Source organism: Ornithodoros turicata, chromosome 1 (genome assembly GCF_037126465.1).
Source record: "Ornithodoros turicata isolate Travis chromosome 1, ASM3712646v1, whole genome shotgun sequence".
Lineage (NCBI taxonomy): Eukaryota > Metazoa > Arthropoda > Arachnida > Ixodida > Argasidae > Ornithodoros > Ornithodoros turicata.
Window position 1 is genome coordinate 235,363,301 of NC_088201.1, and position 10,839 is coordinate 235,374,139.

The 10,839-nt window shown below is 51.7% G+C and overlaps 1 protein-coding gene across 1 annotated transcript; it reads right to left on the bottom strand.

Annotated features, from left to right (window-relative positions):
- Positions 1 to 9,868: 9,868 nt before the first annotated feature.
- Positions 9,869 to 10,444, bottom strand: LOC135396397 (oocyte zinc finger protein XlCOF15-like). Its single transcript, XM_064627351.1, has one exon. It carries the CDS (start codon positions 10,442 to 10,444, stop codon positions 9,869 to 9,871), a length of 576 nt encoding a protein of 191 aa, XP_064483421.1.
- Between the last annotated feature and the right edge of the window lie 395 nt (positions 10,445 to 10,839).

Sequence of the window (10,839 nt, forward strand, 5' to 3'; positions counted from 1 at the left end):
CTACGCGACCTTCGCTCCGTCCGACCTTCGGGCAGAGGTCGTTTCTTTGTGACTGTGCACTCAATGCGCGCAGTGGAAATTCTCCGTGCTTTGGGCGTACTAACCATTGCAAGCAGGGACTACCCATTGGTTTCCCTGGCATCGACGGTGAAAGTGGTCACCGTGCTCGACCTTCCGACGGAGCTACCCGACGAAGACCTGGATGCAGTTCTCTCCAGGTATGGCAAAGTGCTCAAGTCACATCGAGAGAAGTACCGGGACTACCCCACCGTTGAAACGGGAGCCCGGAAGGTGCTCATCGAGGTGACGAAGGAAGTGCCGAATTTCGTGACTGTGCGCGGCTTCCAGGGCATGTGCCTTTATAGCGGCATGCGCAAACAATGTCGCCGGTGCGGTCAAGAGGGCCATTACGTGCTGGACTGCACGACACCCAGGTGTCGTCGCTGCGCGGCGTTCGGGCACGAGGCGGCCTCGTGCAATGAGCGGTGCCGCAAGTGTGGAGCGGACCACTGGACCACGCGCTGCAGGGTCAAGACGTACGCCAGCATCGCCACCGAGGACGATATGCTGGTTGACGAGGCAGCCAGTGACCTGAGGGATACGCAGGAAGTCATCGCGCTCGGCGGCGGCGAGGGTGCCCCCACCCCGGACGGGCAGCAGGTTCGCGAATCACCAACCACGGAGGACGCCATTGCGCCCTCTCAGCAAAGTGATGAAGGAGCGCCGACCACCGGGGCCCCCCAGGCTGTGTCCCCTGCAACGGCAGTTGTGGGTCAGGAATCGACCGACCGGCAAGAGGACGCCTCCCTGACCAGTTCCGAACATAGCTCCAGCGAGGTTTCCGACGCGCCACTCGTCATTGACGAGGATGCCACTGTGGAGTCCACCGAGGAAATGTCATCCTCGTCCGATGAAGAGAGCCGAGACCACGCTCCACTATCAGCGAAACGGCCACACATGTCGAGCGACTCGCTGGAGTCAGCGGCTGCCCCTCAGGAGCAGCCGTGGCAAACAGTCGAACGGGCCAGCGGCCGCAAGAAGACGGAGAAGAAGAAGCGACGACAGGCCGCCAATCGTGCCGTGCCGTCCCCACCCTCCTCCCAAGCGGACAATGAAAGTGCTCACCCTTAATGTGCGCGGGATCCGCCAACATCGAAAGCAGCGAATGTTGGGTTCGCTGCTTGCATCGTTGCAAGTGGACATCGCCTTCCTCCAGGAGACTCATTTCAGTAGCCTGCAGGAAGCTAAGAACTTTGCAGTACGAGTGGGTGTGAAGGGACACTTCAGCTGTGGGACATCGAGGTCTCGTGGCGTGGCTATCCTCGTGACACCGCGTTTTCGTGGAACTGTGTTGCGCCACTCCTTCGACTTTGAAGGACGACTTGTGTCAGTGGACGTGGCCATCAACGGGCGTGACAGGCGCCTGGTGTCCATCTACGCTCCCACGGACTACCAGGAGAGAAATGACTTTCTCCGCCGCGTCGATCCCTACCTCCTCGGTAAGAGGGACGTTGTGCTCGGTGGTGACTTCAACTGTGTTGTGGACGAACAGTATGACCGAGCGGGGGGAACATCGAGGAACCAACCCTGGAAGAGCAAGGAGCTGAGACGCCTGTTGCGGGCGAGGGACCTCGCAGACGCCTGGAACCTTATCCACGGACTTACACCAGGTTTCACGTTCAGCAGCCAAGACCGCCACGTCCGTCTGGACCGGTTCTACGTGTCGAAGTCTCTCTCGTGTGGGGTGCAGGATTGTGCGGTGGTGCAGGTCGGCACTTCTGTGCAGTTCTTTACTGACCACCGGGCAGTCGTCCTGGACCTACAAGACCCAGTTGGCTTTGGACCCCAACCCGCGCCGTGGCGGTTGAACCCATCGCTCCTGAACGACGACCGAGTGGTACAGGACGTCCAGGCGTACCTGGAATCCCGAATCCACGAAGTGACATCTTTGGAGTGGTGGGACAGTGTGAAGGATGGTGCTAGGAGGATCCTCCGAAAATGGGGCAAAGAGCTGGTGGCGGAGCGGAGGCGAGACATTCACCTGTTGCAGGTCGGTCTTCGGGGCCTTCTGGAATGCGGCTTGGGTTCCCGGGAGGAGGCCACAGCATACAAGGAGCTACAGGCGGAACTCTCAGCACTTCTGTGGCGCCGGGCACGGGGATGGTCTCTAGACGCTTCCCGACCGGCTCATATGCGGTCCGCCGGCCCGGTCCAGGCGGCCCTCTCGGAGGTACAGCGCTCGACACCTGTGCGGCTGGAACGCCTTGTCCGGGAAGATGGGACTTTGGCCACGACCTTGGACGACCTGGTCCTCACCTGTGGGTCGCACTACGCCACCTTATACGCCCGAGAGTCAGTCGACCCCTCACTCTGGGAGGAGGTGTGCCGCCAGTACGAGGGTCTCACTTCCGACCAGTCAAGCGACCTGGACCTCGATGTCAGCGTCCACGAGCTATTTCAAGCCGCAAGGAGTATGCGCAAAGGGAAGTCACCCGGCCCTGACGGACTCCCAGTGGAGTTTTATCTTCGTTTCTGGGACATCCTGGGTCCCGCCCTCCGTGGAGTGTTCCTGGATGCTGTTGAGCGTGGCACCTTACCGGCGTCGTCCCGTCGAGGCTACGTCAAGCTCCTCTGCAAAGACGGTGCGCGTGCTGATGAGCTCTCTGCCTGGAGGCCCATCACATTGCTCAATGTGGACTATAAGCTCTTCGCCAAGGTGCTCCAGCAGCGTGTCGCCCAGATCAGCACGCTCATCGTCTCGCCGGCTCAAGCGTGCGCTGTTCCAGAACGCGGCATCCAGCAGCATTTGGCCGCCCTCAGGGACATTTTCTACTGGGTTGCCGACCGTCAGGCCCGAGCGTATATCGTATCTTTCGACCAAGAGGCGGCCTTTGACCGAGTGGACCATGGCTTCCTCTTTCACGTCTTGCACCGTGCGGGTTTCGGCGAGCGCTTCCAACAGTTCGTGCGAGTCCTGTACACAGGTGCCGAGAGCCAAGTGTTAGTGAACGGCAGGCCGTCTTTGGCTTTCGACGTCACCAGAGGAGTGAGGCAGGGATGCCCCTTATCTCCTACACTCTACGTCCTCGTCTTCGAAGCAGTGGTCAGGATGTTGTCCAACCAGTGTGCTGTGCCCCGCCTACCAGTCCCAGGGAGCCACAAGTTCGCGACTGTGTTCGCGTACGCGGACGATTTAACGGTGTGCCTTCCGACACCCCATGCAACTGCACAGGTTCTGAACTGCTTGGACAAATACAGCAGGGCGTCGGGTGCCAAGCTCAACGAACGGAAGTGCGCCTTCATGGCTATTGGGGACAACTTTCCCTATTCGGACGCCTATGGTATACCGGTACGACAGTCCTGTCGTATACTCGGTATCGAATTTCACCGGACCGGTCCCCTCACTAGCAACTGGAGACATGCACTCCAAGATATGTCGGCCCGCATCCAAGCGGTGTCAGCCCTCGACCTGGATCTGAGAGAGCGTGCGGCAGTGGTGTCCAGGCATCTGTGTTCCCCACTGTGGTACTTCGGCACGGCCTTCCAGCCAGCCACCGCCACTGCAAGAAGAGCGAACCGCCTCACCTATCAGTTCTTCTGGAATGGGCGACCAGAACGTGTGCAGAGGGCCCTTATGATGAGGCCTCCACAGCTGGGCGGCTGGAGGTTCCCAGACGTGCGCCTCTTCTGCGCGGCTCTGGGCCTCTCAGCCCTCTTCTCTGTCCTCCGAGATGCGACACACATCTCGCACCACCTGGCCCTGTTCTTCGCCGGCACCTACATCCAAGACTTCGGAGGAGCCTTCGACATTGGGCGGCCACACACGGAGAGGCTCATGACCTTTTACAGACTCATGAGGAAGTACGCTGTCCTGCTACGCCGTCACCTGCCTGACGTCGACTTCACCACATGGTCTGTGAGGGAGCTGTACGAGGCGCTGTGTGAGGCCAGTTTCCCGGTACAGGCGGGCCCGCGGCCCCACGACCGAAGTCTCGTGGTGTCCCCTTTCCTGGAGGGCTCACGAGTAGACGTCTTATGGCAGCGATCGCATGAGGTGCTGCCGGTCCGAGCAAGGCTGCATAGCTTTGGCCTCTCACGCTGGGACTCCTGCGTCACCTGCGGGGCGGTGGAGACGCATCAGCACGCCTTCTTCGACTGCATCAACGCGGCGGCCATGTGGAGGAAGGTGGCCGATCTGTATCAGTTGCCCGCGGTCGCCCTCGACACGACGCAGTTTCTGGACCCAGTGCCCGTGCCGGAGAGGAAGCGACCTGCCTTCGTGCTCCTGGTTGCCGAGGTGACCTTCCAACTTTGGTGCGCCAGGACACGTGCTGTGTATGGGGCACAGCCGGCGACACTCGTGGACTTGCTGTGCGCGTGCCGGATCGCCCTACGAGCTCGGCTCCAGGACGAACTGAGATCTTTCGGTCTCGTGAACTTCCGAAAGCGGTGGAAGCACCACTGGAACGTGTTTGTGTTGGCTAGTGGCCACATAATCACGAAGCTGTGATAGATCTCATGGACAAACGTGTACATATCCTTGTATATACCACCTGTAACCACCTTCTTGTAACTTCTCGTCTTGTCGCCTTTTGTTTGTTTTGATTAACCCGTGTGCTTATTATGATAATTGTTCCCTAAAGTGAGGTTTTCTGTCCTTAGTCATGGCTAGTGTTTTGGTTGTTCCTTGTTCTGTACATAGTTTTAGCTTTCACTTACCGTCCATTGCTGTTTGTGTGTGTTTTTCTGGTGCTTCTTGTATATAGTTACCATAGTCATGTTAGATCTCATTTTGTGTAAATAGTTTACTCTTCTCAATAAACATTTACTAAAGATTACCGTGGAGGGGGACAATACAATGAGCCTATAGGCAATTTTTGGAAGGCCTTACCTGTTTGGGTGAGGCCACATATCGAAATCTAAAAAAAGAACTCAAATAGGATCTGCCGATGAGTCCCAACTAGGGGTCTATCGAGATCTTCTACAGTATAGACCACATTTTCCCCTTGTACCACATGTAGAGTCTGTTATTTCAGCTTTTATGGACCGTTTTTCCGAAAAGTCAATCTTTCTTTTTTGTTTGTTTTTTTTTGGGGGAGGGGTGTCAACATGGTTGTCCGTATATGCATCGGTAGCCGAGCTGTGTTGGGCGATCTCAAATTTCAGGGGGGTGACTCCTAGATACATGCTAGCATTAATGATAAACAAGCCATGACTTGAAAACCCGAGACGAGGTAGGGACGAAAACAGACACACACAAACACGGTCTCAAACTTGTGGAGTTTGAGACCGTGTTTGTGTGTGTCTGTTTTCGTCCCTACCTCGTCTCGGGTTTTCAAGTCATGGATCGTCACCATCAGCTCGCTTGCTACCTAACTTTCCTTTCGATAAATAAGCTGTTACGACGTAACTTACAATATAGCCCCACCCACAAATCAAGGCTAGGACGAAACAGTGGCCTTTAATGACATTTAAAAAATGTCCCCTGTCCAACGGCATTTAAAAAAATATGCTCTCAGGTATGATATATACAGGTTGCATTTTTTTATTTGCACAGATTTTTTATTAAAGAACTATTAGAGCTGCAGAAATTTTGCTTTTGCGGATGGGTTATACGGCAGGACAGGCACCCCGTAGGACAACGTGTGCAATTACTGGACAACTTAACCAAAATTCATTATCTGATTACCGTATTAATTAGGGGTTTTCCGAGAAATGCGAAATAGCAGAATTGGCTCTCATCTTTCATAGCAGAATTGGAGCCAGTCATTATTCAAATTCATTCTCCTTATTAGACACCCTGAGAAGCGAACATACCTTGAGATATAAATTGCCAAATTTTGCTAAGCATATCAGTTGGAACCAAACCTATGCACTACTTGAGCACAGAAAGAATGACAGGCATTCCATGCGAGAGGGCCACGCACTTTGGGGCTGTGAAGATGGTTGGTCTAGGCGTCAATGAGTGGCGCTGATGAGTAGGCGCTAATGAGTTGGCCAGATAGATCAGTCTCCGGCCCAGGTAAGGCCAAGGTCGTTTTGTTCCTGCACTAGAGAAGTGCGTAGCCCTGGTGTTGGCCCGTCAGCATAGCAGAATTTGTGAATTTATACCTTAACGTTCGCATCTCAGGGTGTTTGATGAGGACAATGGATTTGAACAGCCACGTTTACATGAACTCGACAAAAGCGGGTCCAGCTGGTCTATCGCAGCAAATCCTCTCCCATCAGACCGTGTCCAGCCAATCTTCTAGAGAGGACTGATGTGAGGAGGAGCAATAAATCAAACCAATCAAATAAAGGTTTCTGTCGGATTCATGTAACTGTGGCTAGTGACTGCTATCTCGCATCTTTCCAGAAAAAAATCTAATTGATAAGTTAATGAATTTTAGCTCATTAGTTGTGTAGTAGTTGGATACGCTGTCGTACAGGAATAAATTAAAGAAATTAATTTATGCAGCTCTAATGCTTTCTTTTAAAATCTGTGCCGAATAAAATAAAGCGCATTGTATAACTGCCTCGTTTTTGTATTTTTTTACAGACCAAGTTTGCGAATCTGTATGCTTCTTATAAGTCTGCATGACAGTTGTATCGGTTTGGAAAAATGCGTTCATGCATCGAAATGACTTCATCAGAGGCAGTGCCATTTTCAAATCTCATAAAAATTATGGCCAACCAACTGGTACCGTCAAAATAACAAACATTCTGTTTGTTCTAATGCTTTCTTTTAAAATCTGTGCCGAATAAAATGAAGCGCATTGTATAACTGCCTTGTTTTTGTATTTTTTTACAGAACAAGTTTGCGAATCTGTATGCTTCTTATAAGTCTGTATGACAGTTGTATCGGTTTGGAAAAATGCGTTCATGCATCGAAATGACTTCATCAGAGGCAGTGCCATTTTCAAATCTCATAAAAATTATGGCCAACCAACTGGTACCGTCAAAATAACAAACATTCTGTTTGTTCTAATGCTTTCTTTTAAAATCTGTGCCGAATAAAATGAAGCGCATTGTATAACTGCCTTGTTTTTGTATTTTTTTACAGAACAAGTTTGCGAATCTGTATGCTTCGTATAAGTCTGCATAACATATGTATCAGTTTGGAAAAATGCGTTCATGCATCGAAATGACTTCATCAGAGGCAGTGCCATTTTCAAATCTCATATAAAAATTATGGCCAACCAACTGGTACCTACAAAATAACAAACATTCTGTTTGTCTCTTCAACATCAACGGATTTGCAATGTGCTTTATTTGTGACAGCAGACTTGCACACACAAACACACACACACTGAGAAACAAAAATGCTTGTCTGGCTGAACAGTACAGTCACCAGGCTTTACCTCTTTGAAATCATCTGCTGTGATCGGCCAAAGCAGACGACAGTTTCATTCGGTATGTCGGCTTAGTGAAGGAGCAGGAAACGAGAAGTGAGTCTTCCTATTTAGTCAATCTACCTCCTCTCCCTGCGTGGTCACATGATGTCTGGGCGTCGTCTGCTTTAATGAGTCGCCACAGACAGCCTGAACTACAGAAACCCTGCAACTATGGCTGGGCAGTACGGTGTTGAGTGTTAAAATCGATCAAAGCCTGAGTGCTGGGCACAGATAATGATTAGGGCCTGACTTTTTAGGGTTAAACCCGTATCCGCCCGATATTTACCCCCCGAACGAAATCTGTAAAATTTGGGTTTAACCCGAATCTACCCGAAAACATCCGGGCCGCGTGGCACACTCATAAGCGTGCATTAAAATAAAGTTTGATAACATTGCTAAACATTAGTTCCATGTTAAGACAAATTTTTATTTAAAAAAAAAATCACCCGAATACACCCGAATTCCTGACGACAGAATATGCCGTAACGGGATTTAACCCGAATACACCCGAATTTTCGAATGAAAAATATCACCCGATATTTACCCCCCGAATTTGGCCAAAAATAAAACCCGAAAAAGTCAGGCCCTAATAATGATCAAGCAGACAAACAGAGACACGGAACTGTTTGGTTTGCCAGCTCATTGCCGTGTCTGTGTTGGTCTGTTTCATTATTATTTGTGCAACGCACTGGGGCTTTTATCGATTTTACCATACGGCTTGTTACCTGTGCGGTTGCAGGCGACCTGTTTCCACGGCAACTGACTCTAAAAGTGACTGAAAGGAGTGTAACACACCTGCAACATGGGCAGTCTTCCAAGGTCATTTAAACCAATGGCCATTGGAAATGCAGGTAGCGCCACCAAACGTGCAACGTGACAACGTTTCAGAGAGCACTAGATTCAATGCTTCCTGACAGGTTGACATGTTACACACCAGGCGGCGCTACGCACGTGTTCAATGGAGATTGGCTACAATGACCATTCAAGACTGCTCGCAATAGCAGCGGTGTCACCAATATACAAGCAAATGTCCCTTGGCTTTTGTCCTATTTCGATCGAGTCGTAAAAATAGAAAATTGCGTTTCTAGCGCTTCAAACTTTGCATACTGATAGTCATTTGCCTCAAGTCTTAATCATATTTTTTTCAAATGCTATCACTTTGTAGAAAAAAAGTTAGAAGCAAAGCAAATTTTCACCCCCATGCATTTCCTAAGGAATATACCACCCGCAGACCGCCATTTTTTCCTCCGTCGGCTACACGTTCACATCACCACGTATAGGTGGCGCTGCCCGGAGACGAAGCAAAACCAGAACCTATGGAACAACCAACAATCAGATGGACCAGATGCAGGGTTTCGAGGCGGCGCCACCTATACATGGTGATGTGAATGAGAAGCAGACAGAGGAAAAAATGGCGGTTTGCAGGCAGCATAGCCCATAGGCAGGGGCGGATTTAATGGGGGGGGGACCCCATGCGGTTGTGTTCCCTATGTAAAAACCCTATCTCCTGGACAATGCTGCGCCGCAAAGCACGAAATTTCCTTAAGACCGCCCCCCCCCCCCATGACAGACCCTTAAAGGAGTACAGAGGGCCATCCAAAAAAATTTCAGATTAAGACATCTGATGAAAGTGTGTGTGTCATTATACCGAATAGCGCGAAAGGTTTTGATGTGTGCAATTTGTTTGCCAGAAAAAAACTCACATAAACATAGCTCCGCGCCTTCACCCTTAACTCGCCACTCCAGCTATAACGAGGATGAGGAGGTATGATGGCACGTCACCGATGACGGCATAAGGAGACTCGTTCTGGTTTGCCGATCAGTGGGGGTCAGCGCATTGTTCCTTTGCCGCCGTAAACCTGTTTTGCCAGTTTTCCCGGAGAATTGGGGATACAAGGAGCGCCCGAAGCTTTACCGAGCAAGGAGAAAGGCTTTATCAGAACCCCGAACAGCCGAGTAGCAGACGACAGCGGAGTAGCAGACAACATTTTTCTAGGCCAATCAGCGAGCGAGACCTTATAGCGTCAGCGCGAGGTTCCAGGCAGATCACAGGCTGGTACTGCTCTTCACCACCGTTGCGCACGGTCGCTTTTTGCGGCATATTTTCAATTCAGTTTCTGCGATAATTATGACTCTGTGGTGTAAATTACTTCGCATGGTGCATCTTACTGGCAAACTTAACAGTTTTATAAGAAGAAAACTGGGTGTTAAAAATGATTTCTGTGCTACTTTAAATCCGCCCCTGCCCATAGGAAGTACATGGGGTGAGAATTTACTTTGCTTCTAACTTTTTTTCTACAAAGTAATAGCATTTGAAAAAAATATGATTAAAACTTGAGTCGAACGACTGTGAGCATGCAATGTTTGAAGCAGTAGAAACATCATTTTCCATTTTTACGACTCGATCGAAATGTGTAACCTTCGCTAAATCCACCCCGTAATTTCTTTGGCAATGTGGGGAAGGGGTGCCACAAGATCCTTTTTTTCGGAGGTTGTCACTGGAGCGCCGGGAAAACCCCCGACCTGAAACCCAGCTTCTTGAGGTGCTGCAGGCCCCTGCACCCCGCGTGCAGGCGCACGTGCTTGCCCAGGTACTGCTTCAGCTTGAACTTGGCCCCGCACACGTTGCAGACGTGGGGCCTGTCGTTGGAGTGCACCGACTCGTGGGCCTGCAGGTGGTGCTTCTGCTGGAAGGTGTCCCCGCAGGTGGCGCACCTGTACATCCTCTTTCCCTCGTGGACGGCGCTCACGTGCTTCTCCAGGCTCATCTTCCGCGTGAAGCCCTTGGAACAGACCTGGCACACGAAGGGCTTCTCGCCCGTGTGGGTCACCTCGTGCCTCTTGATGCTGCCCATGTGGTCGCTCGTGTAGTCGCAGAAGCGGCACCGACGCTTCCCCGCTCTGTAGTGCTGCCTGGACCTCTGGTGCTCCGCGAGGAACTCCTCGGAGACGAACACCAGGGCACACTGGATGCACTTGAAGAGGGGCGTACGCTCTTCCCCGGAACCTGTAAGGACAGAGACGATGACGGCCCCTGTGAGTGGGATGGGGCTCGCACGGATAGCGTGCATTAAGGCCCTGTGAAGACAATGTCCAACCATATGGTACAGGGATGGGATACAGTGGTGCGCAGACTTGTCTCGAAAAGCGTAGCGCGTGTCATCGGGCGCTGATAGACAGCTGGAAACGAAATTAGGATGATCCACTATCCCGTTGAAGGGAGGGTCGGTACGCACGACGGACGCGTCCGATGAACGGTGCGGTACGGCGAACGCGTCCGTCGTGCGTACCGACCCTCCCTTCAACGGGATAGTACATCATCCCAATCTCGTTTCCAGCTGTCTATGAGCGCCCAATGACGCGCGCTCCGCTGTTCGAGGCATGTCTGCGCGCCACTGTACCCGACGTTTCGGAGCCAGTTCGACTCCTTCCTCGGGGTTGACTACAGGGCCGGTCAGCAGCAGCG